Source organism: Meriones unguiculatus, chromosome 15, assembly GCF_030254825.1.
Source record: "Meriones unguiculatus strain TT.TT164.6M chromosome 15, Bangor_MerUng_6.1, whole genome shotgun sequence".
NCBI classification, from domain to species: Eukaryota; Metazoa; Chordata; class Mammalia; order Rodentia; family Muridae; genus Meriones; species Meriones unguiculatus.
In genome coordinates, this window is record NC_083362.1 from 66469996 (window position 1) to 66490898 (window position 20903).

The following is a 20903-nucleotide window of genomic DNA, read 5'->3' on the forward strand; positions in this document are numbered from 1 at the left end:
GGATTATAACAAGTGGTGAAAACAGTACTTAGGTATATTTTAGGAGGTTACACCAGCTTAAAAATAAAATACGTGATTAAGGTATTCTATTAGTTTATGATTTCTAGGTGATAAGGTCAGTTGATCAGAGCATGATTTAGCAAGGCTAATGGGCAGCCTAAGCTCAGATGCAGAGTTACTAACCTTATACAAGTGGGAGCACCCAACCTATTTAGTGTTTCATAAATGACTGCTGCTGTCCTTAATGGGTAAGTGAGCAGTTACTGAAAACTGACTGGCAGGTACCATACTAACAGCTGGTTCAGTGAGTGCATACCATCAGCCACTCCTTAGTAAACTGGCATCAATTCCTTCGAAGAGGCCACAGATGTAAAATACCCTTCCATGAGTTGCAGTACCACCTGCTGCCCCAGAGGCACTGGACCCAGAGGCTGGAGAATAGTCATGAAGACGAGTAGACACCGGACTGTGCTTTCATGTAGGCTGAGAACTGCACTCACATCATGAAAGGCCAACATTAGAGGCTGAAAGGTGGTGTTACAGGTAGGGGGGTCTGATTCATTAACCTCGAAAACTGGAATTGGAATTTAAGACCATGTAGGTTTTATATATTTAGATGATGCAAACTTTGTGCCAAACTGATGAGGGAGCAAACACATATTTTAGCTTTTTACTGGATAATTCTATGAATGCTCATTACTGAAAAATAACCCAGAACTTATACTGGGGAATTAGGTAATCAAGAGTATTCCATTCTTCTGGAAATTAATGTTAGGTTATGTAGACAATCTTTAAACCCAAGACTAAAAGTAGAATCCTTTTAAGCTGTCTGGATCAACAATTACCAGATCAATGGTCTATACTTACAGCCATCCTCTGCAAAGTTGGCTATACAAATCCTAATTTCTGCCACCCAGACTAAGTCAGTTCAAAACCCATGGTTCTAGGATAACAAATTCCAAACCTATGCAACAGGCCTTGCTTTTCAGTCATCTAACACTGCTGCCTAAACTTGGACTTGTAGGAGAAAAGTCACTGAACTTCGAATGCTGCTTTCTAAGCTGATTTTCTTAGTGTGAAGGCCTACAGGTTGCCTTTCTTCTGTGCAGGTGCCATGACTGATTCCATCCTCCCAATGAGGACTAACGGTAGCTTTGCTGGGATGAATGTGACCTGTCACCATGAACACATTTTGTTATGAAAGCCATTGACTTAAGAAACATACTGTTTTAAGCAGCTTAAGTCTAGTAAGTATAAAGATATTAAAGGATCTTAAAACTTGCTTATCACAAATACTTTTAGCTATTGAAACTTAGTGTAACACAAACAACCTAAAGAATAGTTCCCAAACAGTTGTCTAAAGCCTCACCTTGCACCTATAAAACCATGACCTTCACAAGGGCATCTTCCCTGCCTCCCCCCAGCTTCCCCTAGATTGTGGGCAATTAGGGTAAATACCAACAAATGCCGGGCTAATTCCCTTCTTGACTGAATTGCCTTTTAGTGTGGGACACTCTTCTCGAAGCTTGAAAATGGACTCTGTTCCACATGGGCTCAAGTCAGATGAATATAGAGATCTTTTAACTAATAAGAATAAATTTTTTGCTTGAGACACTTAGGAACGTTGCAAAAACATTTGTGGGCAACCTCACGAGGGGGGTTCTAAAACGGAATCAAGATCTTTCCCACTTCATTTAGACAGAATCACCATGTTTTCATGTTTTGTTACATACATCCCGTGCCTCTTGCTGGAGATACATTGTAACAGAGTGGAAATTATTTCACTCTATATCATGCTCTTTAGCAAATCCCTCAGTCTTGTCTCATCTATAATTCTAACTTTAAAACATCAAGCTACTTGTTTTTTTCATAGACCTAGGTTAAAACACAGAAATTTTCACAGGTGTTGGTATCTGGAATTGAGTTCTTTTTGCAAAAAAAGTATATATACACATCATTATACCAATACATACAATTTCTTGTGCATGCTATTCCAGTATCAGTAATAAGAACAATAATAAGCCAACACAAACTTTCATCAAGATATATGCCAAGCAAAATCTATCTTAAGATTCAAATTCAATTTGCATAATACTGCCTACTCTGTACAAGCCAGTTTCCTGGAGATGGTGATGAAGTCATTGAAAACACAAGCTTTAGAGTGAGACTTTGTATACTTTTTCCCCCAGGTATGTATCTATTTTGCTTTAAATCAGTAAAATGGGTCCTAGGGGTACCAATGATCTAAGCAGCAGCAAGTTTGTGTATTTTTATCTTTTGCTTTAATTCATTTAAATTATTAGATTGCTGGCGTACTTTATTTGCGTAAAATTCTGCACCATGCATACAAATTGTAATAAAGTTATTTACACCATCCCAGGAAGGCGAGAAAAAGCTACTTTAGAAGGTAATTTTTCACTAAAATCTGATCAACTTAAGTGGATTGTGAGTTTAAGAGGTATGCAAATTAACATTTGCCCATCAATTTAAAACCATTTGCTGTATCAATTTTTACAATTTTTAAGAGGTAATGTATTCTGCCTTCATACGTTCTGATTAGAGTGAAGAATCTCATAGAGGCAACAAGGTATCTGTGTTGTTTCATTTAATTGGCAAAGTGGATTTTGCAATTATCAGTTGTGTTAAATCCACCAAAATAGAGCTATTGAGTTGGTACTGTAAGGTGCCACCTTAAGTGTTTCAGGGTTTTTTCCCCCCACAATGTCTGAGTTTTACTGTAGATTTTAGCTTAGGACACGCAATGCTCCAAAGACTTGTAGACATCAGCTGCATATCTGGACTTGGAGTGCCACATCCACCACATCAGATCCTGCCAAGGCACTCACTCAGGAATCACAACAGAAGAATCTGGAGACTCAGGATTTTAATTTTTCACACTGCAAGAACTGTGCACATTAAGGTTTTATGCTCTGTGAGCTGCACTTTATTAGAATGTTGAAACTTGACTTCATTAACTAGAAACATAGCACACACTATGTGGAGCTTCTCGTATACTTCAAGGCATTTCAGAGAGGCCCACTCAGGATCAGATTAGACCCAAATATCAAGGATGAAATAAACGTAAGTCATGTTTACAAATGTGCCATTTCTAAGAGTATTACAAGACGTTTTGTTCAAGTTCTTCCAAGAGTTAGCTTCATGACCAATCATAAAGCTCAGTTCTTTTGTATCCTATACCTTCTGGAAAACTGACATGGAATGGAAAACCATGCAATAAGAAAACCATTTTTTAAGTACAGATTTTAAATTAACCACTTACCTTGTAACCCTCATACTAAAAATTTTAGAGTATATTTTCCTTTAAATGGACATGTTCCAAAATAGCAGCCATCATCATCCTTGCTTCCTGCCTAATGTTGGTGATCAGCAAATATGGGCCAACAAAAACATGCAAAAATTCCACAGAGATACATTTTCACATTATATCCATTGCTTCATGCAAATGAGGTACACAATAACAAATTTAAATGGAAAACGCTATTTGCAACGTGAGACATAGACAAGCTCCAGAGTCCTATCTTAGAACCAACCCAATGTCCAAATCCTGGTTTGGCCACTTTTCAGCAGTTACCTTTAACACTGGTCTAATGGCTGTCAAGAGGATATGACAACTAGAACCAGAGAAAGAGCACAAAGTAATAGCATGTGACTGTACTATTTCTGCTCTTGGGACTAGTAGTAATTCACAATTTCACTTGGATTTTTCACTTTTTATCAACAGAACACAAAGTACTTACTGAATAAAGAAGTATCATATAGTGTACATATGTTACAAAGGATACACAAGGATGCTTTCCTTTTAAGATTGAGAGAACCTTATGTTGTATAAAACATGTAACATGAAAAATTAGGCTACTCTCAAAGGACAGTAGAAAGACAAGGGCAAAATCTTGTATTATTTGTTCAAAGGGAATATCCAAAATTAAACCCAAAAAGGCATTGTATAGTTAACATACTAAAATTAAGACCCAAATAGAGAAGTATAGTATTCAGAAGCCTAAGGTGTCAGTTAGGGCACTAGTTTCTGTAAATGTACACAAAAGAGCACTGGTTCTTACCCAAGCCTTTCCAGCTGTTCAGGCTACTGAGGAAACAAAAGTCAACAATGTTTTACTGTACTCAGGAGTTTCACTTCAGAAGTGTATTAGTATTTTACAGAGTGTGAAATGGTGTCTTCCTGTCCTATACTTACAACGCCTCATTCCCTGTTTAAATTCACTGACACAAAGAAGCCTTGCAATGACAACCATTTTTTTAAATTTTGTGAGGCTGTTTCTTAGTCATAAAATCTCAATTAAAAATAAATGCTGTCCCATGAAAAATAACAGCAAAGAATTACAACTTAACAATTAATGACATCATTTCTGTAGCTGGAAAAATTATCCATCTTCCCTAAAATTAAGTCACAGAAAATCGAATCACACTTTTTCAAACTAAAACCTTAAAAGTGGATAAAAATATCAATGATCTATTGCTAAGGAGAAATATCAAAATGCATCACCTGAATTCTGTAAGGTAGCAGAGTGGGCACTGCCCAGCAAATCTAACCCAGAAGGAAGCATCTACCAGCACAAATATCAAATCTTTATGTCCCTAAATATAGACTACACCTGATCTGGACAGCCACACTGAAGATAACAGAAACCAAATTTTAAATGATTTGAGCTAGAACTTAAATTTTGTTTTTAATGTCTGACTTAAGAGACTTCAGTAACTAAAGCTTTCAAGGCTTTCCCAACTGCTGACAACCTTCCGAAGTGTTAAACAGCAGCTTCCTTAGTGAAAATTCCAACTATACCAGAAAGCAACTCTTTAGTGTTCCACTGGACCCGGGCAAGTACAGGAAAGTGTACTGAGAACCTGTCCATACCATCCACACCTTCAGCCTCATGTAAAGGTGGAAAACACGTAGTGACTAAGATCATATAATTGTATAGTGTAGGTAAAGACAATCTTAAATTCAATAAAAGCATATTTAAGTCTAAGATGAAAATTATAATCCAAGACGCATGGGGAAAATATTTATGTGGAGTTTTTAATCCATATTAGAATTCAGTTATTGTAACTTCATAAATTTAAACAGAAACCATCTTCTGAGACATACATTCTAGTAAGTGTATCAATGTATCAACAGTATTGATATTCAATGGAGAGTTGGTTACTTGAACTCAGTAACATTTCATTTTTCTGACAGAAATCTAGTGGTTTTTCCCCCATTACATATCTAAAACATTATCTTTTAAGAGAAAAAAATGGAACAAAATTAAATAAAATGGAAGATAAAGATACTTTCAAGTTAAAGCAAACTGTAATCCTTGGCAGATCAGTCAGGTAGAAAACAACTTCAGTGATAGTTGGAAGCACAGAGTAACGGACAAAAATCTTCAGCACAAAGCACATCTTTGAAAACATGAAAATGACTCTTCAGAGGACAATGGATAGCTAAATACCCAAGAATCATCACGTTTGAAAAATATTGCTTAATCACTTTCCAAAACACAGCTGCAAGAACTGAAGACTTCCTTCAAACTATCAAGGTAATCTATTTATTGCATCTTTAGATTGCATTTGAAACAGACAATGGTGTACCACAGCTTCACCAAAATATATATTTAACCTGTGTGTGGAGGATGGGGGCTATGATATTTATAAACAAAGGGTAGAATTAGAATGTATGTGCTTTTCAAAGGGACTGAATTAAATATAACCAGCTGCCACCTTTGTGCTCTGACATACTTGAGTTAGTGTGTATGTGAATACTTAATTCATTTATTTTGTCTACAATAAATGAAATAAAAACGCCACCCTATACAATCCACTATTAGCAGTAAGTACAACAGCAAAAAATTATTGTACAATTTATACATACTAAAATATTCTCTTTCTCTAGAAATAACTCAGAGCAAAACCTAATCGTCTTAGAACTTAATTTGGAAAACTTCAGATTACAAGAGAGAAAAAAACAACTCAGGGTATGTACTGATGTCCAAACAAAGGTCTTGGTCATAAGGCTGTTAGACTAGTAAGTGCAAGTGGTAGGATAAAGCATGCGCCAATTGTATGCCTGGGTCTTTGTATATTTATCAAACCTTTAAACAATACCAGCTAAGGAAATGTCACAAGCAGAGCAAGATAGATAATTGGGAATTTTGCATCTCTTTTGCCATTTTTGCTACCCAACTTACACAATGCGCAAAGTGCTAATAATAAGCAACACTACAGAAACACATTTACATCAACACTGAAGACCTGGGGAAATGAAATCCAACAATTTTATTTTAATGAGCTGTGTTTTCTAAATTTGTTTTATTTTTTTCTGTTTTCATACAATATTGAAAACAAAACGCGGCACATTCACATTTTCCCGAGGAACTGTAAAGATGATCTCTACAGGGATAACGTTGGAAAGCCTGAAGCTCAATCAACTGATGTTGAAAACTCTCAGAGGGAGTAGAGGCTTGATCTGAGTGGTCTATAACATGTACTGCATTTAACAGAAGAGATGGTCGTCTTAATAGTAATGATTTAAAAGAACTTCCCAGTCCATGCGAAGAGTACAGTCCAAGAATAAATCAAATTTCTGAATGCATTTTATGCTACGTATGTGTATACTTTGCGATCCTCAGGTGTTCGTGCCAAATATTCTCTCTCAATAAGTCCTTCAATACGTTTCTTAATAACAACTGGACTTGGTAAGAATCGAGCCTTCAATTGCTGAGTTACCTAAAAAGAGAAAGTACAAATCGAATTTTAACTAAAACACTTCCACATAGACACACAAATATCCTCATCTTTTACTAGAGCTGACATGTCATTTTAAAGCTAAGAATAACAAAATTTAGTGATTTTACAACTAAATTAAAAGAATATACACAGAGGCACCAAGCAGGTGACTAATGTCTATAACCTCAGTGCTTGGGAATGTGAGGCAGGGCTATCCTGCCTCAACATAACAGACAGATAAAACAACTAAAAAAGACTCAGCTCTGGGATAAAATGCCTTACAGCAATGGCACCCAATACTATGAGTAACTTCGGTCGTTTTTTGATCTAGCTATAGTCAGATCTTAAGCATGGCACTACCAGTAATAAATTAACTATAGCAACCAGTCTACTGTTGCCAATCACAACTACGCACGCACGCACACACACACCCCTAATGCTTTTAATGGCAATGTAGGCTGTTTCATTTTATAAAATAAACAGCTGGTATTAACAATTAGTTACAGAACCAGCAAGAATCTAAACATCTTTTTCCTCAAAGCTAATGCTCATTTCAATAATCCATCAGACTCCATTATCCAGCATAAGCCAGACTTTCTTTTACTTTTGTTGATCAAAGCTATTTTCCAACAACAACCAACTGTTGGAAATCTTTGAAATGTGAAATCTGAGCGCTCAACTACACAAATACAATCTATAATCATCCCAGAATTACCATTCTAGTACCAAAAACCTTGTTCTTGGCAGGTAGTTCTTCTTTTCTTACCTTAGCCTCTGCATTCTCACAGTGCACTTGATAAACCTACTTACTAAAATAAGTAACAACAACAATCTTGCTATGATCCACTTGAAATTGCCAATCTTTAACTCTATCTTCCAGACTGTGAATAGACTAGATTTATTCTCCTTCCTTACAGGGTCTAAATTGCACTCAAGATCATTTCAACTCTAAAAAGCATCTTCAACTCTGGATTCTTTGTTCTGATTTTATAAGCACTGTTTGATGAAATCACTTTCAGTATAAACTAGGAATTATCAAGCTGCACATAGGTCACCTACTTGTTTTTATAAAATCATTTATATTTAGCTATACTTCTATGTGTGGCTTATAGCTGCCCTTAGGTTAAAATTGGCCTTTTAAAATGCTTTGATAACCTCTGGGAAATCCCAACACAAATTTATGAATTAAAATTCACCACTCTGCTGCTGTTACAATCTCTAATTCTGATGGGCTCCTTGTGTTTTCCAACCCTGATGCTGCAGAACCCTGTTTGGGACAGGGACAAGAAGCCATCTCATTTCCTGCCCATCTTCCTCATCTTCCCACCTTAAATCGATTAGTCAGCAGACTGTAGCCCTACTGTGCTCTCAGGAAAAGACAGATTCAGTTAGTGCCTACTATTTCTACTACTGGCTACTAATAGTCTTTCTTCCTTTCTGAGACTTCACTACCCCCTTTGTCTTAGCCACCTAGCATCTCTTCCCCATAGTATAAGCATCCTGAACAATCTTCCATTTAGAAGTAAAAATAAATTTCAGAATCCTAATCCCATCACTTAGTCCTCTAGAGCTCTTCTTTCTGTTTGCTCCCAGAACCCATCGTCTCAAAGTACAAACTACTCTTGGTGGTAACTAGTCACGACTGTCCACACAGTCATTCATTCAAACTTGATGGTTTTCAGAGTTACTAACCACCCACTGTTTGCCACACCTCCTCTTTCATGTAAAATTGAGCTTTGCTTATTTTACTCCCCCACCCCCTTTGGAAAGGCATTAAATTTGAACACATTTCATAATTAACGGCAAGACTGCTGATTCTAGAATTTCTGATTCAGTGGGTCTGCATGGACCAAGACCAAGACCTTTATTTCTAAGTGCTGTGACACTGGCACAGCTGGTTCAGAAAGAACCCCTTTAAAACAAGTGCTCAAATATGGTACTGTGGGACTGACTCCTCACAGATTTTTTTTTTTTTTTTTTAATTTCCCATGCTACCCCTGAGCAATTTAGTATGAACTCAGTTCTGACTGTATGATGTGAGTTCACAATTCAATGTCTGGCCTTCTCACTTTTTAGCTAACTTTCAACACCCCAATGAACTACCCCTGAGCAATTTAGTATGAACTCAGTTCTGACTGTATGATGTGAGTTCACAATTCAATGTCTGGCCTTCTCACTTTTTAGCTAACTTTCAACACCCCAATGAACTACTGCCCCTGCATATGCCAGTGTACAATAAAGTCAACTGTGCCATTATTAGTTAAGATACGGACCACCGAAGCACACTATTCTCTTTGTAGTTAAGAGACCCAACCTCTGTCTCCTCACTCAAGCCAGAAACCCAGGAGGCTAAACTCATCCTTCTCATATCCCATTATTACTAACAAATTGTTAGCACTACTTCTCAATTCTTAACTTAGGCTTTTGTTACTCAACTATGTCAATGGCCCCTCATGGTTCTTAGTTTCCTAATTTGTAAAAAGCTCTCAAAAATTGGTAACCATTACTAATGTTCAGAAATACAGGTGATTTGTTTATAAAGGTTTATTGTATGCACAGTTTCTTGCTCTTGGTAAGCAGTATTGTGTGACAATGACGCTGACCCACGCTTCAGGTGTCCTTACCTCTGCTACTAAAACATTGTGCTGCATCTTCTTTCTAGACTTCATTATTCGCACTATAGCAGCTTCTATCTCGTGTTTTCTGTCATCATCTACTTTCTGTCTTGTTTCTTTCCTTTCTGGGTCGGATTCACCTTGTTTGGCTGCAACTAAAATAGAAATAAAGGCATTTATCAGAAATAATTTAAAAATTTGGTTTGTAATAAAATATAATAATTTAATATTCAGAGAAAAATCCACCTCAATTAGAGTATGCATACAAGTAAATACACAATATGTAAACATTCATGTTCACCTCAATTATAAATTATTCTTTTGTAATATTAGAAATCAGTTTTAGAGGGGAAAATAAAGTCTTTTATTTTTTTAAAAGAGTCTTGCTATGCAGCTCTGGCTGGCCTGGAACTCACTATTTTAGATCAGGATATCCTCAAATGCACAGAGATTCACCTGCTTTGGCATCCCGATTTCTGGGATTAAAACTGTACAGCATACATGCCAGGCTGAAAGTCAATTATTCATAGTCTAGAATAATTCCTATTCTGGAAGAAAAATGGTAGTGGATTTAGCAGTACACAACGTGAAAACTGTTCGTGGCTTTCAGACCTCAACTCTTACTTTTCCATAATGGCTTCAAGTTTTATTTCAGCAAAATTAATTCAGATAGGCAAGTAGCTGTTGTCTCTAACCCATAAGGCACTGTAAGAGAGGGAAGAGTAGGTATTGTCAAGATTCTATCAGCTAAACAATTAAAAATATCACTGAGGTATCAGTAAAGGGATTCTATAGCAATAAAATACTCCTCTGTAGGCCTTGCCAATATCTCCTTGGATTCTATTACCTAAAAAGTTTCTTTTCATAATCTCATCATTACATTCACACTGTATTCCAGCCTTTAAGAAAGTCTCATTCTGTCTTTCATACAGTGTTCATACTAACCAATAAGGGGCAAAATAGAGAACTAATGTACAACTATGCTATAAACTGATGTAGCAAAACCAAAAATTTGTTGTGTTATTTGCCCTTACAAGGAGATACGCATGAAACTTTCTGAACCAAACCAGAAAAGCTCAAACGTATGGCTGACTCATACACTGACATAGACATGAGATAGTATACTTATAATTAATAAGATTATTCTGATATGCGTAACTTTAGCTACTCGTAGGCAAAGTTTCTTCGTTAAGAATACAGCTTTCTGCTAGGGATTTGGCCCAGTGTTAGAAGCACTTGGGCTAGCGTGTATGAGCCCTGAATTATAGCCCCAGTATCTTACTATACGCATTTATGTCTCTAAGTGTTTGTCACTCAGACACACACGTATAAGAGAAAACCGCAATAGTTTTATTTGCTAAGAAAAAAAGAGTAAAAGCAAATAAATTAATCTACACAAAGAACTGCTGCCTCTATCCCCAACATGGTCAATGAAAAATAAATAAAGGGGATATAAATTAAGAGAAATAAAATTTAAGTGGTAATGTGGAAACCCTGAAGAACCCCAGTCCCAAAAGCTAAGACAGAAAAGGAACTTTCAGGACAATTGAGAATAATACAAATATAGGCAGTATATACAGAAATTGTTTTTCTCAAATGTAATACCATAATTATAATGATGTAGGAAAACAACTTATTTTCACTGTCAACATAAAAGGCTTTACTAAAAATTGTTCACAACAGTGTTATTTATGCTTTTAAATTAAAGGTAATACTAGTTTTACAATTCCAAAACTTGAAAATATCTAAAGATGAAACTTTTTGTAGTTTGATTAATTCATAACTAATTTTGAAAAATCTGTAAAACAGCTTTGAAAAAAAGAAATTACCCTGTCAGTGCTAACAAGTCTTTAGGATTGTGTTTCATTTATATTTGGGTTCAGTTGCATTTTGTTATCCCCAGGTATCCACACACCCGGTTTCCTGTCTTAGGACCAAGCACAAACATAATACAAGAATTATTTTTGTTAACAATGAAACTTACTTTTTAATAGGAAGAAATCAGCATATGAGTAATTTTTTTTCTATATTAAATATACATACTTTTTAATTTAAGAGGAAAACTTAATTCCAGGTACCTGTTTGAATCTTGACTCTGTGTAGTTTGGATGTGAACTGATCATTAACTGTAAATATGTGGCCACTTTCTATCTCCTTTGACTTGGGTTCTTTTGTGAGGACCCGCTGTGTTGGTTTACCACAGGCGAGGGACTGGAGGGCTCTAACAAGTTCTCTTTCAGGAATATCTGTTTCTTGTTGAATTTCCTGAAAATTTCATTAGATTTGACATAATTAGATTTTCTCCCAAAGATTAAAAGTACATTAGTTAATCAGCAAATAAATCGATGAAGCAATAGCTGGAGAACGGTAATTCTATTAAAGAATTCACAATAAAGAATCTCCTGAATATTATGACTAAAATCTCATTATTTAAACAAATTATAAATTGTTAATGGCAAGGGCATTTCTGCATCAAGAAATACACAATTGTGTTTTCTAAAAATGCCATCTGCAGGCACCACCAGGAACTTGAAGGCATTCAGGTAAAATAAACTGCTACAATAGTCAGTCTCAAGAATATTTACTATATTTCTTCCAAGTTTACTTAGAGCACACTTTGTTCAAGCCTTCCTTATGCAAACAAACATTAGAATTTTGACTGACCATATTTACTGCCTCTGGGAGCAAGATAGGATTTGACTACTAGAAGTTAACATTTCTTCTGAGGTCTAGTTGATAACTTTTGTATATGTTATGATAGGAATACAATGTTATACTGTGAAAAATAAAAACATCTGGGAAAGAATTATAATTTTTAACTCACTGTTCTGATGTCAATGAAATAACTAAGGAAACTATACACTCTATGACTTAGTTCACATATATCTATGAAAACATCAATTAGTTAAGTCAGAATTCTGTGAAATACTATTTATACATGTCTTTGCTTCAAATATTTACATGTATATTACTACTGTAGACATTACAATACTATATGAATTAACAGGAAGCTAAATAGGCCCTATTATTAGATTGCAGATGGTTCGTTACAATGTATTTTAGTTATACTAAAAGAACTGAAAATATATTCTTAATTGGTATCTTTATATTTACATATGAAGTTTTGAATTTACACATTAAGCTATCTAACTTTGTATATGATTATCATATAATGATACTAAAGTTCCCTTATTGCCTTCTAACAGTTCCGAAAAAATTCAGAATAACTTAAATGATAAGTTTACCATTTCCCAGTTATCTAAACATATAAACCAATTTGCTTCTGGACTCTATTTAATTTAAACAAGTTCCTCATCTATGACTTTTATAATGCCACCACTTGGGAGACATAGGCAGGAGGATCAAGGACACCCTGTTTTACAGAGTGAGTTCCAGGACAGCCAGGGATATATAGAGAAACTCTGTTTAAAAAAAACAAACAAACAAACAAAAATGTTTTATTTAATCTTATGTACTTTCTTATCCAGATAAATTCTGGGATCAGCTTAAATTCATTAAAAATTGTTTTACTGCCTTAAAATGGTGTATAGCAACTAAAAAGAAAAGTGCTTAATTTTCTGATCACATTTTAACTGTTTTTCTTTTTAACTCATTATGCTCAACAGATCTTTCTGTGTATTCCAAGGAAAGTATCTTAGACACAGTGCATCACTCTTTTAGTATACATGCAACACAGATCTATAATGATAATGTCTCTTTCTTTTTTCAGTTTTTGTAACACAGATGTGTCAAACACAGCTTTATTTCAAGGATTCTATGTCTATTTAGCTATCTGAATAATTTATACAGGTTTCAACTGTACCTTGTGCTGTATTTGTCTACATGCCTTTTTATTATTAGTCAACAAGTATGTAGGGAATTACTAAGCCTATAAATTTATTCCCTATGCATGTTTAAACATTTCCCTCTATTACAGCATTACACATATTACCACTGATGATTGATATCAATTTCAGATGGATTTTTTTCCCCCTGTGTAGACAGTTTTTCTGTGTAGACCAGGCTGTCCTTGAACTCAATGCCTACCTCTTCCTCTTTTGTCTTGGGATCACCATTACCATACCTGGCACTGGATAATGTTTACTGGCTGTTTGCACTTATTTACATCCGACATTAAGGTTAAAAGGTTATTTATATCTGACATTAAGGTTACACATTTTTAAAGTTCTTCTGAGTCAAGTGTAATATAAAGCATTAATATACCATTTATTACTCATATTGCTTTATAAACCAATGTTATTAAAACTAAGAATGTAAGTCCCTATTCTATGCTCTCTGTAACTATTTTAGATAAGTGAACTTTATTTATTCAAAAACAAGGAAAAAAAAAAAACCTGAACGACTTCATTACTATGGATTAAATGTGACATTACAAAATCACCCCTGCTGTCAATTTTAAAGTCAGCTCCTAATAATCTTGGTAATGTTGTTTTAAATATTTTTATATTTACTGGGTCTCTGTCTGTGTGCACACATGTGCCCCAACTCATTTGTTGTAGTTGGTTCTTAATGTCTACCATGTGGGTCTTAGGGATCATATTCAGTTCAGCAGGCTTGGACTTTTGCACTCTGTGCCATCTCACCAGCTCAGACTGATTGGGTAACCAAGCAAGTAAGGGAGGAACAATATGTGACTAGCAAGACTATCATAAAGATAATATAGTTTCTTCTTGGAGCTCGAGGAGTGCTCACTCTAGGATAAATGACGCACTAGGATGGAAAGATGACCAAGGCATCAAGTAGAAAGTCCTACATGAGGAGAAACTACAAACTACAGACTTTCAACAGCCAAAACAAATCTGCCCACATGCAAAACACCTTGAAAGTGCACCTGTCAAGGCCAGCCAAACCATTAGATTTTCTAAGCTCAACCTGAAATCTAAATGCAACCACCTTAAGAACCTTAAGACAAAAGTACCTCGGTTAAAGGTGCTTAAGCCACAGCTATCCAAATGAGCTCCAGCAGGCACTCAACTCAGAGAAACGAAGAGAGAGCAGATTGTTAGTAGACGCTTTAAGTCACTTCATTTTGGAATTCGGTATGTGGCCTACCCTACAGAACTAAAAGACTTTTATAAAGTCAGCTTCTTCAAAAATTAAGTACTGTTATCTCCTCCAATTTCTACAGAAGAGCTGGTTAACTTAACTGAAGAAACAGATGTTAGTGTAAAACAAAAATTAAGTGTCACAAATGTTCTCCTATCACCTTAGATCTGAGATGGAGAACCCAAAGGTTTTGAGGGGAAAAAAAAAACTGGCATGGAATTCTACACAGAAAGCTGTATATGACAAAACTAAAATCGGCACTGTTAGAACAATATTCTACGTAAGTACTACCTAAAACTTGCATCAATAAGTCCCATGTTGGTTGGAAAGGAAAACTGCCTTCAACCACTGAAGTTAATACAATTCTATAGTAGTTTGGAAAAATGAATTTGTATTTTTGCTTATACAATCATACTTCTTAGTTCTTTATAAGTCAGAGTCCTTAAAAACCAACCTTAGTATTTATCACACGCTTCATAAAATATTCACACAAAAAATACCTCAATTAAAAAGTATGTATTGGGATTCTAGGATAGGCAGAGCTAAATGAGAGCCATCCTGCCTCAACCTTGCCCCTCAAAACAAACAAAAACCAAAAAACAACTATTGGAAGTGGGTATATACAGTTCAGCTGGCAGAGTACTTTCCTAGCATGCAGGACACCCTAGGTTCAATCCTTGGCACCACATAAAACTTGATATGGTGAACCATGCCAGTAATCCCATCATATCTATAAAAAAAATAACTGAATTCCACCTTTGTAGCAAAGTTTTATGTATACTTTAGGTATACTCTCTGTTTGCTTCATTAATATTGTTAGGACTCCATATAATTCCATATAATTTGTGCATGGTAAATTAGTGTAATTCTTAGGTAGAATCTACTTGTTAAATATAATGAAAGAACTTCTTCACTCAGTCACTGAACTAAACCATGTAAGTTTAAAAGCGTTTTAACATATATAAATATGGCATTCTCTGAATCTGTTTTCCAGCATGACAGTGAATACTAAAGCAGATATCAAATTTAATCTTCTTGCTCTTAATTTCAAACTCATATTTTTTTCTTCCTCTGTCACTGATAGCCAAAGATTGGCTTTCAATAACTATGAAGACAATTTTAAGGCCTTTCAAAACATTTAATACATTACTTCAAAATATTAAGATGATACCAATTTCAACACCAAGCGACTTTTTACATGTACAGGAAAAGACTAGTTAAATTTAATCTAATTGAGCTTAGAGATAACTGGGCAGTAAAGGTGCTTGCCACCAAGCCTGATGACCTGAATTCCATCCTTGATCCTCAGAGCCTGAATGGTAGGAGAGAAAAGTCTTGTGCAAGTTGTTCTTTTTGCACATACCACATACACACGTCCTAGCATATATGCACAGACCCAACCCCACATACCCATATGCACATAAATAAAAATGTAGTAATTTTGAAAAGCCTTGTTGGAGGAGGGTTTTCACTAGTGGTAAACTTTGAGTTTTCAAGAAATTAGTACTCTCTGCCTCCTACTTTTGGATCTGCAGCTCTCAGCTGTTCCTGTTACCACACCTTTACTCTGCCATCATATACCCTTAACTTTCTGAACAGTAAGCCCAATTAAATGCTTTCTTTTTTAAGTTGCCTTATCACGGTGTTCTGTCACAGTAATAAAAATATGTGACAAGGCAATTATGTCTGAAGTTTAACATATATTAAAAAAAACCCTTAAGGTAATATACTTAAGTAACTTAAAAACACCTAAAAGATGTGAAAGCTAATCACAGAGTTGTAGGTTTCTGTCTAGGTACAGGTGAGCATGTATGTCAAAGTCAGAGGACAACTTTGGTGTAGGCTCTCAGGAGGTGGCCATCTTTCTTTCTCTTCCCTTGCTCTCAATGTCTCTCACAGGCCTAGAGATCATCTCTCCAGTGCTTGGATTATATGTGTGCGCCACCACACCTGGCTTTTTAACATGGTGACGGTGATGGTTAAAAAGATCAAAATTAGGCAATGCAATGACTATGCTGAATGAGTTATCTTTCCAGTTCCATGCTTCTATTCATAACAGAGCAAATCTGGTACCAACCCAAAAACGAATGCTATCATATGTTTTAAGTATACTCTCTTTAGGTATGCTAGCAAGTAAAATAATAAAGAAAATGTAGCAAATCCACATATTATATTACTCAGCAGTAAAAAGAACCAACTACTGACACTGTACATATCAGGGATCAATATAAAATGAAAATAAAAATCAATCTCAACACAAATAACATTAATTACATTTATATAAAATTCTTTAAAATGCAAAGCAACACTCAGAAATAAAGCATTAATCATTTGCTACCTGGCACCAAGAGTAGTTGGGAGAAAACTGACTACAGATAAACACAAAAAAATATAAAAGGTAGCATTTGTGAGTATGATAACGGACACAAACGTACCTCATTTTTAAAGCTCTGCAAGCTCTCGACTTAAATAAGTTTACCCAATCAAGAAAAGACTCAAGTAACAAAGAGTTAGAAACAACAGCATTGGTCAAAACTTGGAGTAGTATAAGCCATACCTCAAATGTGTATTTCTCTCTATTATTGAAGAGCATTAATATGGTCATCTGGAAAGTGGAGACTTGCAGTATGTGCTTTCGGGTATTAGAACCAGTTACTTGTGCACCACCAACGCCAACCTCAGATCCATCTTCCTGTTGAATTTAAAAAAAAAAAAATTAAGGCATTTCCTCCTACCAACTTTAACCACATTTTCAGAAATCCCATAATCTCCTCCCTCTAATAAAATTGTAACTCACTCCTATATAAATCTACTTAAACACGCACACACCCCTCTTTACTAAGGGAATGTTCCCATTTAACTACACAGTGAACAGTTCACATGGGGGCAAGAAAGTGATTATATACACATAGATAACAGTGCCAAATATTTTTCAACTAAATAAAGTTCCTGATCTTTGTTAATTACACACACAAAAAAACGACAATGGTTATATAGATGTTTAACAATACTAAAAATGCTTTGGTGTCTTATCAATTTATCACATGAAACAAGTCTAGGTCACAATTTAGATTAAAACTTTTTGCTGCCTAAGTCTTTTTATTAATTTTCAATTTTAAGGCAAATGACCTTGGCTTGATTCAAGCCAAGTAATAAGAATAAATTATTACTCTAGACCTCAAAACAACAACAACAAAAAACTTTTCTAAAAAGAAAATTACTGGCATATCATTTTTTTAAATGATTCTATGAATATATGCAAGTCTTGTAAGTATCAAGTACTAATCTCTTTGTTTTCATTTACCAGAAGTAAAAGAATTCTGAAAAGGGGCACATGGCTTTGCTTTGCATGTTTTCAAATCAACTTACATTATACTATTTTCGGCAACAGGGTCTCTGGCTTAATCTACTATTTTATTCATTAAAGAAGACATGCTTTTGATATTTTCAAATGCAGTTAGCAAATGGAAGAACAGATATAGTAAGTAAAAGCAAAGATTTTAAGCTTTCTAACATGAGATGAGGGATAACAGCTACACTCAGGTAAACCCAAATCACATGAATATTACGTTATGCTGCATATTGAAAGTATCAAAATTTACCTTTTTAACCGGACCATAAAAGGTGGCATTGAGATCTGCAGAACCCATGTGATGCTGGAGTGTGAGTTGTCGCCCACTGTGTTTGGCTAAGTAGAACCTACAGCAAAGCAAACCAAGTTTTAGGAAACTGTACAATTCACACATTTAGAACAACAACCCTTAGCAACATATAGACAAGAGACATAAAGATGAAGGAATTAAGTTCTGTTCCTGCTTTTTACCAGAGGAGAAATTTGGGACAGGGTATGGGGTACTGATAAAAGACCAATGTAATTCAACTAGGTACCAACACAGTAAGTAATTTCTCATGTATACTATGACCAAGCCAGCTCTTTATAAGCCTTTCTCCACAGCCCATCCTAAGCAATGACCCACACTAATACCCACTGATGCTAAAGAAAGGACACTGACAACTCTTCTTTCTGAAGTTTTATGCAATTTGTTTTTTTTTTTTTAATTTTTTTTATTGATTATTTATAGGGCATTCTGCCTGCACACCAGATCCACTATAGATGGTTGTGAGCCGCCACATGATTGCTGGGAACCAAACTCATGACCTTTGGAAGAAGTGCGAGTGTTCTTAACCTCTGAGCCATCTCTCCTGCCCATGCATTCTGTTCTTACATGCTAAAAATTACTAACATAAATTTTTCTGAATATGAGGTGTAAAGTGCAATGTATTTATCATCAATTAAGAATACGAGCAATGTGAAAATGTAATTCAAATTTGGTTATTTTTTATCAAGAAAAAGAGTCTTATTTAAAGTTTACCTTCTAAATATCTCAAAAGCATGTCTTGGTGCTGGTGGGATGTTGCACTTTGGTGTGGCTGACTGAGTAGGCCAATATCCCGTTGTGAGAACCCGGACTGTGAGATCAACACCACCTAAAGATACCTGCACAAATACAAAGAAATGAACTGCAACGGACTATATCCCTTACCTACCCACACAGGCTCTATTACAACTACCAAAGTAGCTGTGCCAAAGTAAGTATTCTCATGTCTAGAATCTAATGAAACAAAACAAACAGATATTAATGACTGGACCTGCTTAATGTTTTTCAAGTAATTACAATTATTACCTAAGCTATTACCTAAAAAATAATGAACACAAGATAATTCTTACATGTGAATAAAATCATGTTAGACAAAACCTGTATATTTCATTTCTGCTTTTAACATTTTTACATTAGATAACATTAGCTATAGGTACAGTGTTATGTATCTGTTTTCAATAAACATCTACCTGTATGATGGATGAAAACTTCAATAAAATACTTACTAGAGTAATGCTCAACATTAGGCTTTCTGCCCTCTTAGAAAAAAAAAAACAAAACAAAAAAACGAAGACAAAATGAACAAACACAATTTCTTATAATATTATAATCATATTACTGTATTTTTTAAGAAAACAAAAACAAACAAAAACCCAACCAAAACAAAAACAAAACAAAACAAAAAACAAAAAACAAACAAAAAACAAAAAACAAAAAAACCCCCAAAGTATTTGTTGCATGACTCCAGAAAGTAAAGAGCCCACTAGGGTAGACTTCAACAGACCAAAAGCCTTCAGAGAATTGTGCTCAGCTTTAATGGAATTTAAAGACTTCAGGAAGCTCAAAATTTGCTTGGCTGACTCTGCTGTGTCCATCAACTGTTTCCAACACAGGGAAGATCTTAGAAGATTTAATGTTTAAGGTCTGCAGCATATGCAGTCATTTTTCAAGATATTTTTAATTCTTGGTTTTAATTATGCTTATCTGTCTGTCTCTGTGACTTTCTACAGAGACAGTCTCAGGGCCCTGGGAGGTAGAGTTACAGGCAGTTGTGAGTTGCCTAACATACATGAGTTGGGACAAAATAAACCACTGAGTCATCTATTCAGCTCCAACTACTTCTAACTGCATGTAAAGAGTAGCCTTAAAGTATATGGAGCTGCCAATGTCACTAATAAAACTGAAGGAAAACATTCTAAATATAATAGCAAAGAATCAACATTTGAGACAAGAAATCAACGCAGGTACCATTAAAAGGACAAAATAGCAGCCTACAGAGTGGGAAAAAATCTTAACCACCCTATATCCAACAAAGGGCTGATATCTAAAATTCATAAAGAACTCAAGAAATTAGATAACAAACCAAATAATTTAACTAAAAAATGGGGTGCAGATCAAAACAGAATTCTTGACAGAGGATCTCTAATGGCTGAGAAATACACGAACAAACAAAAAAGTTCAACATCCTTAACCACCAGCGAAATGCAAATCAAAATGACTCTGAGATTCTATCTTACACTTGTCGGACTGACTAAGATCAAAATCTCAAGTGACAGCTCATGTTGGCGAGGATGTGGAGCACGGTGAACACTCCATAGCTGGTGGGAGTGCAAACTTACACAGTCACACTTTGGAAGTCAATTTGGTGCTTTGTCAGAAAATTGGGCCTAGCTGTACCTCAAGAAACAGCTACATTATTCCTGGGCACATACTCAAAAGATGCTCCACCATACTACAAGGACATTTACTCAGCTATGTTCACAGCAGCTTTATTTGTAATAGCCAGAGACAAGCTAGATATCGCTCAACTGAAGAATGGGTAAAGAAACTGTGGTACACTGAGTATTACTCAACTCTTAAAAACAATGACATCATGAAATTTGCAGGAAATGGATAGAACTAGGAAAAAAAAAATCATCTTGAGGGAGATAACCCAGACCAAGAAATACCAACATGGTTTGTACTCACTTATAAGTGGATATTATCTGTAAAGGATAACCATGCTACAATCCAGAGACCCAAAGAAGCTAAGTAACAAGGAGGTCTCAAAGAGGAAACATTTGAATCTCACTGAGAAGATGAAACAGAATAGACATCT

At 35.3% G+C, this 20903-nt stretch overlaps 1 protein-coding gene across 3 annotated transcripts in view; it reads right to left on the minus strand.

Annotated features, from left to right (window-relative positions):
• Positions 1-6275: 6275 nt before the first annotated feature.
• Positions 6276-20903, minus strand: part of Cul3 (cullin 3) — a 76406-nt gene continuing 61778 nt past the window's right edge. For all 3 annotated transcript variants that reach the window (XM_060368687.1, XM_060368688.1, XM_060368689.1), the window contains 6 exons: positions 18800-18924; positions 18029-18125; positions 16984-17118; positions 11438-11624; positions 9369-9514; positions 6276-6744 (listed from right to left, as the gene is read on the minus strand). In XM_060368687.1, the coding sequence (XP_060224670.1) occupies positions 6613-6744; positions 9369-9514; positions 11438-11624; positions 16984-17118; positions 18029-18125; positions 18800-18924 (822 nt within the window). In that variant the 3' untranslated portion in view covers positions 6276-6612. The remainder of the gene's footprint in view (positions 6745-9368; positions 9515-11437; positions 11625-16983; positions 17119-18028; positions 18126-18799; positions 18925-20903) is intronic.